We start from the raw sequence: 20,487 nt of genomic DNA, 5'->3' as shown, positions 1-20,487 counted from the left end.
CGTGTCACGTCCGGATTACCACCACTGGCCCGGCATGGCCAAGTGTGCTAAGGCGTGCGACTCGTAATCTGAGGGTCGCGGGTTCGCATCCCCATCGCGCCAAACATGCTCGCTCTTTCAGCCGTGGGGGAGTTATGTGACGGTCAATCTCACTATTCGTTGGTAAAAGAGTAGCCCAAGAGTCGGCGGTGGGTGGTGATGACTAGCTGCCTTCCCTCTAGTCTTACACTACTAAATTAGGGACGGGTACCACAGATAGCTCTCGAGTAGCTTTGTGCGAAATTCAAACACAAACAAACAAACAAAGTATACTGTGCGGGGAAAAAACTAAACATTATTTCATAAACATAAATTCTGGAAATATTATAGGAATATCTTAATTTTCATCATAATATCTTACATGATATTAATTTATTTGAATCCTAATGGTCTGAATTATATACGTAGAATATTTTATATAGTTTATTAATATCCAAAAAATGGGGTTGTAATTCAATACGATATTAGTTTATAGTCAATTATCTGAGCTTTTAGGTGGCTCAGCAATAAATCTGATAGTTTATGACGTTAAAATTCTGGATTTGATACCTGGAAAGAGCACAGAAAGTCCTAGCGTAGGTTTTTGTTTAACAACAAGAATACGAAAAAAAATAAAAATATCGTATTTTATGTCATTATTGCTACCTACTATCCTGAAATTAAACGTTTTTATAATTCTAGCATTTAACCTAATAATAACCTCACTATTAATATTTACCCAATACAGAATAATATCGAATGCGATGATATTTTGTTAGCTGTTAAGCGCATACCTTCAAAAGGAGCTATCTGTGCTGTGCCCACTTCACGTATCGTAACTCGGTTTTTGGCGTCGTAAGTCTAAGAACTTAACTCTGAGCTTCTGGAGGTATACCATAATCTAAATTATTATATGACCCCCTGTATGTGCTTAAGAACCATTATGGCCTTTCGTAGAATGATATAGGGGAGCTAGATCCGAATGCCTAACCCCTAAGTCCCCTCTTTAGAGGTCCGTATGTCTTCTACGTAAGTTTAACAACTATTTCAGCTGGTGTGCGATAATGACTTGCTTTATACTTGTTTCCTCTTTTGGAATACGGCTGGTAATACTCCCCCCCCATTCAGTGACTGGGAGGATAATTTTGAGTGCTTAAAACGCTAGAACTTCAGGTTAGTTTCCTTCGACGGATATAACTCGGAAAGTTTAACGTGCAGTCTTGCGCTAAGGCAAGACAAGCAGTATTTGTTTGTTGTTAGGCGCAAAGCTACACAGTCGGTTATATATGTTGTGCCAACCGCAAATATCGAAACCCGATTTCTAGCATTGCAAGCCCTGTTTACTATCCTGAGCTACCGATATACAACAAACAATAACGGATAACAGTATTAACACGTTTGACTTAGTAGTACACTTAATAATTCATATCTTTATTGAGAATGGATATGAGTACTTTGAACATAAACCATATGTCAAATAATAACATTACTTTTATTTGTATATTTTAATTTAAATTTGTAAAATGTTACAAAATATTACAATGTACTATTAATATTCATATTTGTTTGTTTTTTTCAAAATTGATCACCCGACATATTTCCACACGCTAGTAATATCATCGAATCAAATATTTTCCATATCTTTCCATTCAGTATCCTTGAGATGCGGAAGGAGAAATCACGAGACGCCGCGAGGTCCAGGAGAGGCAAGGAGAACTACGAGTTCTATGAACTGGCTAAAATGTTGCCACTTCCTTCTGCCATCACTTCTCAGCTGGACAAAGCCTCCATAATTCGGCTGACCATCAGCTTTTTAAAACTTCGGGACTTTTCGAGTATCGGCGACCCTCCATGGGGCAGAGATGGACCATCTGCTACCAAAATTTTGAAAGGTAGGATTCTTAAAAAAAACCCAATATTTTTGTCATAATGCCTGAACTGAGAAACAAGTTTTGTAATAAATATACTTATTGGAGTGATTAAGAAGCAATCGTATATTATGGGAGGAGCTGATTTTTATATTAAGTATATTATATAATGTTACGTATTACGATTTACCTTGAAAGAGTCTCTGAGTTATTATGTTACGTACAATAGATATTACGATTTCAACTAACCGGAAATTTGAATTTATAAGTTAATTAAATGTTTATGTATTAAATTTATCATATTTTCCAACAGGATTGATACATACTATTCTTTCTCATCACAAATATATTTTAACATACAAACAATATAATTTATAATAACTATTATTGCAAATAATTATTAAAAATATTGGTTCATTTACAAAAGTTTTACAAGCTTAGAAACTATACTGTGTCTTATATCTGGGCTAGAACTGAGTATTCTCTCGACGGTCCAGGTCCACAACGAACAAATTAATTCTGAGTTGATATTGTTACAATTCGCTTGAGCTAGCTAACTCGGCTGGCCTCATGTCGCTTATAAAATAATTTTTACCAATGAAGATAGTTAATGTCTTCACAAAACTACTAATGTCCCTATTTAATTCACTGGGGTTAAACAGTTTGTAACGTTCAAAATCTGTATACGCACAGTTACGACAGAAAGTGTTCGTACCCCTGCGTCCCGAGTAGTTTTTTCCTTATAACTTAAAAAGTATCGCAATTAGGCTAATAGACGTATAATTTATATTATAAATATTATATTAACACACATCTTCATAAATTTTATGTAACTTGAACGACAAATAAACTGTTTATAAACAAATAACCAAAAATAGGAGGGTAAGAAAGTGTTCGTACATTTCAGAACGTGTGAAAAAACTGATATTCCTGTAAAAATTTTGTTTAGTTTGGCCAATAAACTACATTATACCATTCCAGAACTAAACACTGGGTTCATAACTATTGGAATTCAACCAGCAAAAAATTTACTTCCGGCAATTTAGCGCCGTCTCCGTCATTATCTGCTTGGTCATCATGGCGAACAGGAAACAACTGTCCAGAGATTTAAAAAAACCCAATTATTGTAAAATAAAAGTCTCGTGTGTCTCTCTCCGGTATTGCTACACAACTTAATGTGTCGAAATCTACTGTTCAAAGCATAATTGCCAAGTTTAAGCTCACAGGATCGACAGCTAACCTTCCTCGATCCGGACGCCCCACCAAAATTCCAGAGAGAACCAAGAGGAAGGTTCTCAGAGCAGTTAGTAGGAACCCTCGTTTAACACGTACGGACATAAAGAAACTGGTAAGGGAAACTTGGGTTGAAGTAATCACCTCTACAGTTACGAACATGTTACGCTATTCTGGGTTCAAAGTATGCCGTCTTCGTAGAACTTCATATTTAAATCCTGTTCATTTAAAAGCACGATTGAGGTTTGCAAGAAAGCATGTAGATAAACCCTTCACCTATTGGAAGAGTATTCTTTGGTCAGACGAGATTAAAATCGAGCTTTTCGGCCACAATGATGTTTCCTATATTTTTCGTAAGAAGGGGGAACGAAATCTTCCAAAGAACACCTTCCTTACAGTTAAACACGGAGGTGGCTTGATCATGCCATGGAGTTCCTTCAGCTCTTCTGGTGTAGGCAGCCTTCACCGCGTCAACGGAATCATGAAAAAAGAAGAGTACGTTGATATATTAGGCACTTATATCAAGAATGATGCTCGGAACTTGCGGTTTGGGCGTCGTTGGATCTTCCAGCACGACAATGACTCTAAGCACACGTCGAAATATGTCCAATCCTGGTTGCAGAGGAACAATATAAGCGTTCTGGAATGGCAATCGCAGTCACCCGATCTCAATCCAATTGAAAACGAAGACCGGGGTTCATCAGCGTCATCCGAAAAACTTGCAAGAGTTGGAGGCCTTCTGTAAAGAAGAATGAAAGAAAATACCAGTCGAGTACTGTCAAACGATTGGAGGGCTATGAGGAGAGATTGCGCCAAGTAATTCATCTGAAAGGCTACACAACTGACCATTAAAGTAGATGCATGAACACTTTCTGCCCCTCCTATGTTTGATTATTTGTTTATAAACAGTTTATTTGTCGTTTAATTTACATTAAAATTTATGTGGATGTGTGTTAGTATAATGTTTATAATATACTTTACTTTCGTTATCCTAATCGTGATACTTTTTAAGTCATGATGAAAAAAACTACTCACGACGCAGGGGTACGAACACTTTTTGTCGTAACTGTACCTGGTCAAATTCTGTATTTTTCTATCAATAAGCGTCAATCACAATTATAGCTTCCGAGGCTTATAGTATACTAACTGTAGCTGACAAACGATACATAACTGCCTCTCGGCTAACTTTATATCAATCAAGCGAGATTTTCGAATGTTCGACCATGTTGCATCCAAGACACGATAGTATTTTTGTAAATCACATTGTTGATTCTCGCTCGTGATAATCTTTTACAAATTTAGATAACAGAAGAACTTGCGCAATAATAATAATACGCGTCACATGCATCAAAAACTATACTGAAACAGACGTTAGGTATTAAAATAAATGTATAACAGTAAATATGTAACAATAATAAGACTTACCTACTAAAACGTTTAGAAGGCCAGAACATTCTTAAAGTGATTGTACGTGGACCAAGAATTGTGGAAATGCAAATTTTGCTTTACTTGTTTGTTCACCTGAACGACAATTATTTTACCAAACTCTGAGCTAAGCGAAATCAAAGAACTATACGGTTCAGGCATAGCAGTTCTTAGTCTTTGAACTACAGACTAAACGAAAGTTAACCAATCAACAACACTTGTAGCCTGAGACGGTTACTCTTTACTGAGTAGCGGAGATGAACGGTAGTAATGATGAAAGAAATAAGTACACTGTGTTTAGAAATAAATTACCAACTTATGTTAAAAATATGATGAAACTGATTATTATATTTTACATTCATATAGTGATACAAAGAGAAAGCGAAGTTGCATTAGTAATTTATTATTGAACAAATCGTCGATAAAACAGTGTATTGGTGACATAACATCTGGTAGTTATAACGGACTTTTTAAGCCAGTGTTTTCCAACAGAAATGGGCCAAAAACGAAGATGCTGAAATAATTTTAATTCTAAATAAACAATGAGCCGATAAAAATTATATCGAATTAATTGAATGATGCGGCATGTCGAAAGGAGATATTGTTTTTCTATGACACTGTTTTTCAATCATCATGTTAAAGTTGTAGGTTGGGAGGGAGCTCAAACTTATTCACATCAAGGGAGTCTCGGTCTAAAAAGAGTTTGGAGCCACTGCTCTGAGCAAAGCGTGTTTGTTTTTAATGAAATAGAAAAAAAATGAGTAGAAAAATTAATCACTATGATAGTAAATGTAAATTTGATACTCAATAATGTAACTAAACAAGTTGTTTTTGAAAGAAACACCAATAGTCAAAAAGGGGAGTTAAAAGACAACAGTAAAAGATAAATATATCGAGCATATTTTCAAAAATATTATAAAAGACAACTGACCCTGGAATTAGCGATTTTGCTTTGTTTTCTGGATAATAGAAGGGATCGTAATAAAACTATGCAAGAAGTTATTTAAGTTTGATGTGAAATTGGTATTAATGATAACAAAATATGGATTTGATATAGTATTTGATTAAATATATCAATAGTTATTGTTAAAAAGTATACAATGTGGGAATAAGAAATAACTGTTTACGTTTTTGAAAAGTTAACTAACTGGCAGTACTTTAATAGTTAATATTGATAACAAATATCCTGACAAATTGATATAAATACAGAAAGTGATACGTAAGGAATTGTTTTAATTATATGTTAATGATATATCAGATACTATATTTATAGCTTATAATAAGAATTTATGAGATTTAGATCAAACGATTAATTTGTCATTCGATACTTAAACTATTGGCTTGGTAATAGCGATTTGTTTTTAAATCTTGAATAACAAATTTACACTTTTTCACGATAAAAATTAAAATATTAATAATAAGGAAATACACATACGTGTGTGTGTATATGAATCGTGAAATGTGCTCATCAACATTGTTTTGGGTATTACCATTGATGGCAGAATAAATTGTTCGGAGCACGTAAGAACCATTAAAGATCTTACAAAATATAGAGGCATAAGAAACAAAATAAAGTATTAATGAATAAAAAGTTGGGGAACGTTATGCTACAACTTTATCAATCAACATTTAATATACTCAAATAGTTTTTGGGGATACTCGTCAGAATTTGATATAAACTCTTTGAAGTTTCTTCATGAAAGGTTTACGACAGTAAATTTGGGTTTAAATTTTTTACATTCTATGTATTAGTCATTTAATAAAAAAAAAAATATTAAATATTTGTGAAATAAAGTATTATTTAGTAGGTATTTATGTTAATAATGAAAAATACATACACTGATATATTCAGTCTTCAATATCTTATTTTGAAAAATAACGAAAACATTCACAGCCATGATACAGTAATAGATTCAGATTTACATTTTCTGCGTTTTAAAACCTCCAATAAGTCAGTGACTGATAACTTAAGTAGGGATAAAAATTTTAAACACTTTATCAAATAATATGTAATAAATTAACTCGTTAAAATATTTTTAAAATTATTCACTTGGCTGTTTTGTTTTTACATTCAATTAAAAACTATATTATTGTCAGACAGTAATATCCATTGTAGTATGTGCTGTCATTTTTTACATTTTGTAAATGTTTCTTTCTTATTAGAGACTTCGTTTATACATTCTATTTTTTTCTGTGCCTTCTTTTTCTCTACTACATTGGTTGTAATTTTAAAAATAAGCTATTAATTAATTACAACATATTGTATCATCTAGTTCATGAATGAAATTGACTTGATCGTCACTAAAAGCTGAAAGTGCGAAGCATATTTTTAGAACTACATCTCGAATCCAGGATCCTCGAACGAGACCGCGATTGTGCCTTTATTTTCTGGAACCAAAAATGATATTTCTCCCAATAATAATGCTTGTAAAACCGTTGTTGTAAATACCATCACTATATTCAGCTATTAAGAATAAAACTACAAACTCCAGAACACGTAATTTTATTAAAAACTTAAGAATTCGATTTGTGTCTTTTTTAAAGAACAAACAAATATCTAACATACAGTTAAAGGTCAACATAAGCTTAAACGATGGGTTCTAAGGAACTTATTTTACTGGAATTTGTATTCTCGATATTAATAGCTTCAACGTTACTCTGAAAATTGCACTTAAACACTTTAATTCAGATTAATTTTAAGTTTTCAAGCATTGTTTCTATAAACTATTAGACTGTCTAGGACTTCAGCACTTAAATTAGAGTAAGCTAATTATGTTGTTCAGAGTCTAATTGGTTGTATAGCCTAGTCTGTTGATATACAGAATACCACAACCTAAAGAGCTATCGCCGATGATCAAAGTAAAATATCATTCACATCTAAGGGCAGTTCTAAGTTTTTGAACACTTCCATCTTTTTTATGTTTAAAGTTATGGACTAGTTTTGTGTGTGACGGACTACAGTAATTCAGGAACGTGAAAAGATTGGGTTTGTTTTAAATTTCACGCGAAGCTACACAAGGGCTATTTATGCTAGTCGTTCCTAATTTAGCAGTGTAAGACTAGAGGGAAGGCAGCTAGTCATTACCACACACCTCCAACTCTTGGGGTACTCTTTTACCAACAAATAGTGGGATTGATGGTAACATTATAATCTCCCACGGCTGAAAGGGCGAGCATATTTAGTGTGATGGGGATTCGAACCCGCAACCCTCACATTACGAGTCGAGTGCCTTAACCACCTGACCGTGCTTACTAGAATCTTGAAATCAAAGTCTATAGCAAGATATAACTTTACATTTAATATTTTTTTTAGACTGGCGAGTTTTGAAAGTTCTCAACGTGTGTCCTTAAATGTTAACGGCTAGTTTTTTTTTTTTCTAATTTAGTATGTAAATGTAAGCTAATATCTTTTTAATATGTTTCTTATTTCTGCTGACTCCGTTGTGGTATCTAATTAACACATTAACGTCCATATCTGTGTAACTATAGTTCCATGAGTTGAAGCATTAATGTCCGATTTTGCTATGGCACTTGTGTGACCACGCTTCAATGGTTTAAAGTTTTAATGTCTCCTTCTTTTTTAGGCACTTGTATGGCCACATTCTCACAAGTTTCTCTACAGCACTTGTGTCACCACACTTACATAATTTAAAACATTAATATCAGTTTCTCTACGGTATTGTGTGACCATAAACGTTGGTGTCCGTCCTTTTTTGGTGACATTGTGACCACACTTACATCATTTATAACATTAGTGTCCGTTTTTCTGCGGTATTGGTGTAACTATATTTTCATACTCTAAACCATTAACGTCTGTTTCTATATAACGAAGTCTCTGAGCACATAGTTTAAGGCCCATAAGTACATCCTGTTTGTTTTTTTCCAAACTTAAGTGCGTTGGTTCCACCACAAGATTGCTTCAGGAGAGATATATAAAAACATCGGATATTAAAAACTCAATATTCCACTAGCATCCAAAAACAATCGTTAGAGGGCGGTGATATTTAGTTGTCTAAACAAAAGTTAAAACTTTTATTTTATATAGGAACGGCAGTATTTAATAGGAACTTGGGTCCTTTTCTGGAGCAGTAAGTGATCTAAACGTACTGGAAACCACAGTTACTCTACAACAGAGGACTGGTTTTAACTCTGAATGTCAGCTTCTGTTACTACATGATGTGGCATGTTCATAGGGTGCTTCACTCTGCGGTAAAGCTCTAATTTTCTCAGCTGGCGAACCAGGTTCGAATACGTAAGATATCACAAAATACTTCCCGCACCTTAAGCTGTGGATGTGATAATAACAGTCACTCTCTTAGCGTTGATGGAGGAGAGGAGAGATTAGGGCTAATTGCTGGCTATCCTTCCTTGTATCTGGTCAGTTTTAAAATCAGGGACGACAGTAGATAGCTTTAGTAGTTTACCCATAAATACATATGCTCATAATGTAAAACATTAGCGTGCCTTCTGATACGGCGCTAATGTGATTATGTTTCATAAGTGAATACAAGTGTATCTCTGCTACAGTAATAGTATTGTTACATTTACCTCATTCAAAACATTAATTGTTTAGAGTTAAACACAAAGCTACACAATAGGTTATCTCTCCTCTGTCCACCACGGGTATCGAAACATGGTTTCTAGCGTTGTAAGTCTGAAGACATACCGCTGTGTCATCTCGGGAGAAGCACAAGAAACATTAATACCTCATAACTCTTTCTGTTTTGGTACTGCTAGGATCACACATACCTGATTTGAAACGTTCTTAATAAAGCTTTTTCTTCTGTAAGCAGAACTGTATGTGTACTTACGTTCTTTACTGTAATTAACATTGTCTGTTCCTACTAAATTAAACCCGTAGTGATTCCTGATACAAAAATGTATGGTGATATTTCCAATACTTCAAATCTGATTTTTACTTGTTATATTGTGCTCAAATTTGTACAACACATGGTCGGATGTGGCCTAGTGGTTACCATGCCAATCTTAGGATTCGGGGTTTCCGTGACTCGCAACTCAGTGCAGCAAAAACGCGATCCATATTTTGCACCCAAGGTGCGTTATAAGAGTGACAACCAAATCCTATTATTCAATGAGAATAGCAAAGTATTGTTAGTAAGCTACTTTTTATCTAGTATATCAGTTCAAAGTCAGAGACAACTGACGCAGATCATGCTAATGTAGCTAAGCATTAATATTTGAAACAAAGCAAACCATATTCTTGATAACTAGAAGTAAAATGTCCTAGTAAGGTCGAAACGTTGTTCTCTCCTTATCAATAAAAGTGTTAATACCCACACCAGCCGTTCTGAGATACAAACCAAACCATATTTCATTCAAGAATCTCACTAATAAATGTTTCTTCTACCGGTTTACGATCATATTTCTACAACTTAAACACCAATACTACTTTCTAATATGACCATATTTTCACACCTTAAACGCTAATGTCCGTTTTTCTTACGTACGAGTACAATAATATTTTCACACCTTAAACGCTAATGCCCGTTTCTGTTATGATAGTAGTGTTGTAACATTTCCACACTTTGAACACTATCCGTTTGTGTCATGGTACCGATATTGTAACGTTCCCGCTCTTAACATTAATGTCTATTTCTGTTGTGGTGTTGATGTTGTAGCCTTCATTATCCTAACATTTTTAATGTCTGTATCTACGCCGTACTAATATTATTATATTTCTATAATCCAATACTACTGGCTGATGCAACATTAGTTTTGTCACATATCTATAAAATGTAAGCACTAACCCTTCTTTCTGTTACAGTACACTAATGTTGTTACAGTTTTTATAATGTCAACATTCATGCGAGTGGTCACATTTCCACGTAGTGTAAGTGCTCTTTTTCTAATGAAATTAAAGACATAACGACTACTATAATGTGACACCAAGGGTTTAAAAATTTAAGAATAATTATAATTAGGACCTAACTAGATAGTTTCTCGTGGTTTCTCGCGTGTAATAATAGAAAGCGATAATTTTCATCCTCGAACCTCTCCCTGGCACTAACAGTAGAAGAAAGAAATTCAGGGACCAACCAACGCCTGTCCTAACTTTACATCATTAATAGATTTCATTCCTTGTATAGAAGTAGTTTTGAAGAAATTATTGATTCAGTGTTGTTAACTCAGAACTACAGGTCTACCATAAAAAGAGCTATGTCGACTTCAACGACAAGCCGCACTAAAAGGACATCATAGTCAATAAGTCGCTTACAGCCCTGTAAGGCCGTACCCCTGTATGTCGAGCAGAGCCCATAAAAACCTAGATGTGAGTTCTTTTGAATTCTGAGAGGAGCACAAATGGCGTCCATTGTGGCCCTGCATTATTCATCAAAGCTGGCCTCCCCCTGCCAAGGTTCCGGATTTGGATATCACTTAGTGCCGAGTAATTTCATTTTGGAAATGGAATTGGATTAGGGCTAGCTTGCTGAACGGGAAGGCCGCCTATGATTTGATTTACATGGGAGAAAGGCAAGGAGAGGAAACAGCTATCGCCGTGGTCTCTATGTGCAGGTGTGATCGACTGTTAGTGTTGTAGCATACTGTCGGAGAAATTGTCGCCCCTGTGAAGTCGGTTTGCTGGCAAAACACGTCAAGCAACTCTTCAGTCATTACCATAGTTTCTCGAAATCTTATTATTGTTTTTAATTTACCAGAAGTAGAAACATTAAATAGTTCAGTTTAACATTGACTAAATGTATCACATAGAAACTGTTTAGATTAAAAAATTCATTAAAACATACGTTCATTTATAATCCATTTGTTAAAAACTTGACTGTATGCATTAAGATAACTACTAGTTTGTAAGTCATGTATTCCATCCTTTATTCAATGTTACTTTAATAAACATCATTGGTTAAAGTGTTTAACACGAGCATTTAGTTTTGTTTTTTAGTTTATTATTATTTTATATTTATATTTATGAGGATTACTTTGCAGCGTTAAATTAATATGGTCCCCAGTTAGACAGCGGTGATTTACGGACTTACAGCGCTAAAATCCGAAGTTTGATTCTCTGCGGTGAATACAGCAAATAGTCTAACGTGGCTACGTTATCAAACATCAAACAGAGCTTAGTATGTGGATTTAGGAGTATCTAAACACGTAAATTGGATAACCTGGTGAAATATTACTGGGATTACAGCTGAGGAATCAATGCATTCTAGTTATTATAAGCAAGAACTTTGTATTAAATTGGCATTATTCTTTACTGAATTAATATTTAGTTTTGATATCTGCAGACAAATAGGTGTAGATCAGAAGTAACAACAACCGTTAACTTCTTCGTGGACATTACGAAAACCATTCTTATCCAAATATCTGAATATTAGTGGTTTAATTTCATAATCGGTCTAGCTAACGTAACTCAAAAATGTTTTATAAACAATTCATACGTACAGGGTACTATTAGGTTTTATGGTAATCATTAAGTTGAACTAATTATTTTTATATCCACAATCATTCTTCTTTTCACAATACAACGAACAAGTGTTATTTTTGTGTTTGTTAAGCTGGTTGTGATTAATCCTGTTCTGGAAAACTCTTTCATGACCTTTATTTTTCTTTGACATTTAGTAACTGAAAACTAGAACTATTATACAACAGAAAGAACACTAATCACTAGTTTCTTCTTCTAACTTTGGGATTATGGTTTAGGTAAAACTGTGACTGTATTTGCTAAAGTATATTTATGACTCGTTTTCTTTCCGTCAATGGTAATTTGGAAAAATAAAACTTTTGCTCTATTTACCAGAAAGTACACCTCTGACCTTTATCTCCCATAATGTTGGTTTAGAATGAATAACTTTAACTGTATTTACCAGAAAGTACACCTCTGACCTTTATCTCCCATAATGTTGGTTTAGAATGAATAACTTTAACTGTATTTACCAGAAAGTACACCTCTGACCTTTGATATCTCCCATAATGTTGGTTTAGAATGAATAACTTTAACTGTATTTACCAGAAAGTACACCTCTGACCTTTGATATCTCCCATAATGTTGGTTTAGAATGAATAACTTTAACTGTATTTACCAGGCAGTACAGAGTACATTTATGGCGTTTGATATCTCTGAGAGCATTGGTTTAGGATGGATAAAACTTTACCTATATGCGCCAAAAATGGTAACACCAATGCTGGAAAATGGTCCTGAACTCCATATATCCTCGAAAAATAATGCAGGCGGCAGTTAGATTTGGAAACACTCCTCAGGTGTATCTGAGGAGATTTTTGATAATAAAAATTATTTACGTATCTCTGACTTATTCCATACAAATATATTATTGGAAAAAACCACAAATTTAAGTGTCAACCTTATTTTTAATAACAACTCTAATTTTATCATCATTTTCAAATTATTGTTTCGAATTTGAAAAACTTTGATCTGCTATTGTAGGTACATGGGTGATAAGTTTGTCATTTTGGGAACTCTAGTAAAACTTCCTAATTTATCGAAACATTTCATAGCAAACATAACACAATAAGTTTGGTTTGAATTTCGCGCAAAGCTACACAAAGGCTATCTGCGCTAGCCCTTCCTAATTTAGCAGTATAAGACTAGAGGGAAGGAAGCTAGTCATCACCACCCACGGCCAACTCTTGGGCTACTCTTTTACCAACGAATAGTGGGATTGACCGTCATATTATAACGCCCCCACAGCTGAAAGGATGGGAATGTTTGGTGTGACGGAGATTTGAATCTCGGACCCTGAGATTGTGAGTCGAGTGCCCTGGCCTTAAAGAATATGAGCAAGGGCTAATGATTAAAAGATCCTACGTATATAGGCTAGAGCTGAAAACCAGCTAGGTGAGCTTAGCATGTTAAGTTACTCCCAATATTTTGACTTGTTTTCTTCTCTTGTAATGAGGGTGAAGAGGTAAATGAAATGTCAGTTATATACACCAGAGTTTTCGGACATTTATGACGCTTTTAGTAAGTCACTTAATATTTGCGATATCTTTAGAAGGCTACTAAAGATGTGTATGACATGTTATTTGCAGGCTAACTATAATGTGCGACATGTTTAGTCGCCTTAATATAATGTATGGGATACTGTCTTAAAGCTAAGTTGAACATGTGGTAGTATTAGTGGACTACACAATATATACTGTTGCATTTAATTTAACATAATTAGTTGGCTATCTATTATATATGGTATTCTTAGCAGGCTTATAATGCTACGTATAATTGATCTAACCCTAACGTACTTCCTGAAATGTGTAATAATATTAACAAATAGTATTAGGTTAGTAAGCTGTGTTGTATATGTTATATTGTAGTTCTAGTGTGAAGGATACTGTTATTAAACTAGTGAATATTTTAAGTACTTAATTGATGTTTGTAATATTGTTTGCAGGCTATCAGCAACAATTTTTACATGATTGCGAGCATATCTACGATGTGGAATATTTTTAGCAGAGTGTTAGATATGACTTCTTCTCATATTTATACAGTATAACCATATGACATGGCACGTTAATCGTACGTTTTAAGAACTATTCATACATGTTAATACAGTCACGTGTCGCAGAAGACGCGACCAACGACATCATAGGCAAAATATTCAGCATCTACGTATTTGATTAACTGGAAATTCCTAAGCATTGGGCAGTGCAATATTTTCATGTGTATATTTCTGGTTAAAGTGAATTATCACAGCCATTTTAGAAGAAAGCTTTCCGTATAGCAAGATAATTAAACTATCATAACAATTTCGTGAAGACTGAAAAAATCACACGTCAAGACGTTCAGGACAGCAAAGAGCTGCAAAACCACTTCCAAGCCTAATCAAAAGCAACGCCGTCGTCTGCAAATGTAAGTATTTTACAATGAAACGTTTTTTCTGGCACAACCAGATTTTTATATGCTTCACAAGTTTCAACCATATCTGGAAATGAGCTGCTTTTTCATGAGAAAAGTAGCCAAAGAATCTGGAATTACAGCAACTCCTTTCGACAACACATCTGTTAAGCCCTTTGATGGTAGCATTTTGTGTCTTTAACCTGCTTAAAGTTTTGTTTTTTTAAACTGACTCTACGTTTAATGGAGAGGCCGTGGAGGATTCATCACGATGGATGGTCTAAGGGTTGACCTATCTGTTCTTCGTAGAAACTTTTTATGATTGAAATTGTAATGTAGAGCAACAGTGTGCAGTCATGATCATGAGAGTGAATGTGATTTACGATGGAGAACGTAATTCTAAGGACAGTACAGACCCAAAACATCATTCCCATAAAGTATGGTTATCTCTCAATATGGGTGATATTGATGTATTGTAATAGCAACTTATTTCATTGGCGCTCGTTTACTTCATGGACCATAATAAATAAATATATCTATATATTAAACAGAAAATAATCTTGAATTATTATTTTTTTCTCGTACATAGTTTTAGTAATGTCTTTGTATTTTCAGATATTAGTCATTGTATATCTGCAATTGTTTATTATTTGTGTTACTCGTCAAAAATTGATTGACCTCTCACACCAAGGCTCGTGAGACGAATGTCAACTCCACACATATATGTCAAGGCAGGATTTACTGACTTGATATATCACACCACCAATAGTAAACATAGCCTGTTTACAGGGTTGAAAGATAATATTTAAGATGAACTTAGAATCCCCTTGTGTCATATTTTATAATGGATTTACTTCTTTCTGGTTATTCTGTGCCTGACGACAAGGTTTTGGAACTCTTATCAACTAAGTTGTCATTTATGAAAATTTAAAAGCGCACTTATTTTTTTAAATATTTATTCATTATCTGAGCTGGTAATGAACAACAGAAAAGGAGAAAAGAAGAGAGGGGTGAAATGAACACCAATGAAAACATGAAAAGAAGGGGGAGCACAAGAGAGTGCTCTCGACAACCAAAGTAAGATAGGATACATTCTTAATATACAGCCCTCCAGTGGGAAAGTGGCAAGTCTGCGGAGTCGTACCGCCCAAAACTGGGTTTCAATACCTGTGGTGGGCAGAGCACAGATAGCCCTTTGTGTAGCTTTGTGCTTAATTACAAAACATACTAATAATAATGTAGAACAACTGCATTTTGTATACCGGCATTTCAGCCCGTACGTACGTATAAATAAATGTTGCACGTGGTTGATGCGAGATAAACTAGTAGGACAAGTGACCTATTTAGGGCGCTTCTAAGACTTTTAAATGATTTGCATACGTGTAGGATTCTCCTTTTCTACAACGAAATACTAGCTACATTAATAGATTTCAACTGCCATCAGAACAAGGCAGGCAGACATGTTAGTTATTGTTTATCAGGACTTATCAGCAGAATAACGAATGAGGACTCCTCAGCTGTTACAAGACAGAGAATAAAAGGTTGACATTGAAGTTAAACATTAAAATGGCAAGAAAGCAATTGTGTCAGTTGTTGACACTTAGGAATAACGAGCAATATAACGAACGAAGACTATAAGATATAAGTGATAATTTATGCTTTAATTTAGCAATGGTGGGGTTGTTAGGACTAGTCAGAGAATGATATATTGATACTGATTTCAAACATTAGCCTGCCAAGAGGACGTTTGTCAGTTGTTGAAAGCGAGGACTAAGTAGAAAAGTAAGGAACGAAGACTCGTCTATCGTTACTAAAGCGAAAAATATAAATGGATAATTTGGCATGGAAAGAAAGTCATCTCTTGATAGTCAGAAAGAAACAAAAACAAAGAGAATTGGTCTAAATTAAACCAATTACACAGAAAGCAAGGAAAATTTTCCATTCTCAGTCATTTGAAATGCATATGTTTACAAGGCGTGACTGTTAAAAACCAAAGAAACATAATTCTCTATTGTCCGTACTGCGTAAGTAGATTATAGTCTGTATTACCAGTAAGTCAATTAATGATTTGTTGATTCTTGTACATGCCTGATAGAATTATAGCAACCAGAATCTTTTTTATCATAATACTTGTAATGGTTAAATCATTTCATTTTGGGAGACCTGCCATTGTCAGTTTGTTTTCCCTTAGCAAATCTTCAGCGATCGGAATATTCGTATTTAGTAGACTTGTAATGATTCTGGTTCTTTGACAGATCTATAATGGCTAATTCGATCTTCTCTTACAGAGTGATAATGGTGGGGTTGTAATTAAAATGTGGTTTCTCGACAGACAATATACTGTTTTGTTAGACGTGCAACGGTGAGGTCTACACTAGTTGGTTTATTGCCTTCCTGAGGACTGGTAACAATCAGATCAGTTTTATTTTACATATCTGTACTGACTACATTGTTAACTTTTTCAAAGTATCTGATGCGATAAAACTAATGTAATCTATTACGTCTGCAGTGATATAAGCATTGTTCTCTAACAGATCTACAATGGTCAAATAGTTTTCCTCTGACAGATCTGCAATAGTTTTTTTTTTTTTGTAAAGAGAAACGGACAGTATTTGGAATGGTATTCTTTGATAGACGTTCAATGGTCTGAATGCTGTTTTGATGGCTGTACAAAAGTAAACTTGCCATCTTGTGGTGGACCTGCAAGGCCACATTATTATTCTCAGGTACAGACTCGACAACCTTGCATCAACCTTCTCTGATAGGCTTTCAATTATTACGATTTTTTTCATAGAAATTCTTTGTTTTTGAACAAAGCTACATTTGGGTATCTACTGTTTCCATCGCCGGGATTTTAGCATTGTAAGTCCGTTAACTTACAGCTGTCCCTTTGGGGAACCACAGAAATGCAAAGATGAGAAAGTTTTATGTTGCAAAAACTCAAAAGTCAAGATGTTAATTAATGTTTTTCTTAACGTGATTTTTGTTTTTCTGAGATTCTTGACCTTTGACGGGTTGATACTGTTCTGTGATAATCAGCTAGTGTACATGTATTAAAGATGACCTTTAACTCTTACAAAAATGCTAGTGGTTTCTAGAATTGAAAATGACCACAAGAACTGAACTCTGACTAGGATACAAAAGAGTTTTGTTTTCCCTCTTTTTTCCTCCAAGATTTCTTTAATCACATTTTCAGTGTTTCCATGGTAGTTGTTAAATCTCGAGATCGTCTACTAATCGCACGGGTCTGATTGCAAACACTTGTTCCATTGCAAGGAACGTGACCTTTTTCTCTGAGACTTGGAGCTGAGCCATGAGGTAGGCTGCACAATGGTACTTGGAGAGTGTTTTTGTGTTATGAAATTGTCCTTTTGGTTCAGATCACGTCGTAAGATCGTGTCTGCCAATACGTGAGCTGACGAGTAGGAGGTGCTTAGTCAGCTGGGGTCACGTGCCACTCACGAGGCATGCGTGTGTAATTAGTGGTCTTTCCATGTTTTTAAAATAAAAATAATAATTTGGAAATTGTTATTCAGTGCACAACTTTATTGTTAACACAAAGCTATTTCCTACCATTCCATCTAAGAAAAGCATCAAAGATCATGAATTTATGAGTTATGATCCAAACTAAGGGCAGATTTACCAATATTTGGAAAACACGCTACAAAAGAAACTTTTCGAACCAGCAAGTTCCATTATTTGCTGTCGTTAAAGAAGAATAAAGTTATTTGGATAGAAACAAAAATACCAAATATGTACTAACGCCTGTAAGCTCCAGAAATAAAAAAAAAAATCAACCAACTAGCATGCGTTTCACATGAATCATTTATTTTTGATTTGGTTTGACTTTTTTAAGCACAAAGTTACAAAATTGGTTATCTTCTTTCAGCCATTAACGGTATCGAAACCTGATTTTGACGTTGTGATACTAAACGTAAACGTTTTTCTTTTATCACCTACTTTGAAAAAAAAAATTATTGAGAAAGCTCTAATGAGACCACGTCAGCTTTATTCAGGCAATTCCAAAAGGTTTAGAATATGGGAAGTTTAATCTTAATACGTGTTAACTGAGACCCATGCGACTCGACTGTTCATATTTACTTTGCTGCATTTCTCTTTGAACAGACTAATGTTTCTCTATTTTTAAAACTACTGTCTGAGCAAAATTATTGTTTTTAACCACTTAACGAAGGCTTAAGATTGCATTCATGGCTTTGTTTCATAAAGAGCAGGGCCCGGCATGGCCAAGCGTGTTAAGGCGTGCGACTCGTAATCTGAAGGTCGCGGGTTCGCATCTCCGTCGCGCTACACATGCTCGCCCTTACAGCCGGGGGGCGTTATAATGTAACGGTTAATCCCACTATTCGTTGGTAAAAGAGTAGCCCAAACGTTAGCGGTGGGTGGTGATGACTAACTGCCTTCCTTCTAGTCTTACACTGCTAAATTAGGGACGGCTAGCACAGATAGCCCTCGAGTAGCTTTGCGCGAAATTCAAAAACAAACATCATAAAGAGCATGATGATAAAATCCCATTTTGCATTCATGGCTTTGTTTCATAAAGAGCATGATGATAAAAACCCAAACATATGATTGGACAGAAGAGAGGGAATAGAAATGATAACAGTAATTGATCAATATCTTAATTATTTTCCAAGAAAAATTGAAAGATAAAAACTGTAATTTTAATATATCATCAATGGTTCTGGTAGATTATTCGAATTAATGCATATTTTTGGACATCCACTCTTCTATTTGTGATAAAGATAAAAAAAAAACTGAACTATTTTATATTATTGGAAAATAGTGCAACGAAACGAAACGTTGTAAGTTTAATATAACGGCAATATTTGGATTATTTACCATGTCTTAAATACCCAATTATTTGCTTCTTTGATAACCTTGAGTTGTTTCGAAAAAGGAGAATAAGAGATTCTATAGACAGTGCATTTGGTGGAGCTAACTGTGTCGTACTTAGTATTACTGTACTTGATGGAAGACAAAAGTTATTGTCATGATTTGATGTGACGTCGTATTTGACGTAGAAGTTTCTTCACCATGAGATACACACTACTAAAGCGATATAATGAAGAAATATTATGTGGTAAGTTTTATATTTGCCAGATTAACTAAATATGTATGCGTAGTAATGAATAAACAACATTCGATCTACACAATATATATATATATATATATATAAACACGTACTTTAGAGGTGATTAACATATTTCTTGAGTTAGTGAATTTCTTATATTATTCACTTCCTGTTTACGTCTGTATATTGTATTATCAGTAATTTTATGGTTTTACTTACAATTATTTCTTTGACTCGTAAGTTATCAGGGATTCTGTATCCAACAAAGTCATACATACGTATAAAATAAAGAACTGACTAAAACATTGAGTGTTATTTTTTGAATTTTCGTGCAAAGCTACTCGAGGGTTATCTGCATTTGCCGTCCCTAATTTTGCAGTGTAAGACTTGAGGGAAGGCAGCTAGTCATTATCACTCACTGACTACTCCTGGGCTACTCTATTATCAACAAATAGTGAGATCGACCGCCACATTATAACGCTCCCACGGAGATTCGAACCCGCTACCTTCGGATTACGCATCGAGTGCCTTAACCATTGAGTGAAATTACTCATTTTTTATGCAGTATGCATAGAGAACCATCTCCCAGTGGCTCAGCGGTATGTCTGCGGACTTACAACGCTAAAAACCGGGTTTCAATACCCGTGGTGGGCAGAGCATAGATAGCCCATTGTATAGCTTTGTACTTAATTCAAAACAACAACAACAGCAGCCGCAGAGGGAACCTCAACAATAATTATTGGAATCAGTTACAATACTGATAGTAATTATACTTATAATTATTTCTCTAACTGGTATGCTATAACGGGTTCTGTATCTCTGTATCCAACAAAATCATAGACTCATAAAAACATTGGGTACGTAAATAGCTTAAAGATGGGCTCGGAAAACCGATGTAGACCACAATGGCATTTCTAGAGTTTGGGAAAGACCTAAGCTGTTAATACTGTAAAATAAAATTTACTGAAAGTTTTAAGTTAAATATCGGTGAAAGCATAAACTTTCTAGGAAAATGTGTTCGTGAAGGA

General features: G+C 34.7%; 1 protein-coding gene across 16 annotated transcripts in view; it reads left to right on the top strand.

Moving 5' to 3' along the window:
• Positions 1–20,487, top strand: part of LOC143226800 (protein trachealess-like) — a 310,183-nt gene that overhangs the window by 232,119 nt on the left and 57,577 nt on the right. For all 16 annotated transcript variants that reach the window (XM_076458243.1, XM_076458271.1, XM_076458258.1 and 13 more), the window contains one exon: positions 1,672–1,910. In XM_076458243.1, the coding sequence (XP_076314358.1) occupies positions 1,672–1,910 (239 nt within the window). The remainder of the gene's footprint in view (positions 1–1,671; positions 1,911–20,487) is intronic.

This window comes from Tachypleus tridentatus, chromosome 1, assembly GCF_004210375.1.
Source record: "Tachypleus tridentatus isolate NWPU-2018 chromosome 1, ASM421037v1, whole genome shotgun sequence".
In the NCBI taxonomy this organism is placed as follows: Eukaryota; Metazoa; Arthropoda; class Merostomata; order Xiphosura; family Limulidae; genus Tachypleus; species Tachypleus tridentatus.
Note: the sequence above shows the minus strand (reverse complement) of the source record. Positions and strands in the feature narration are given on the sequence as shown.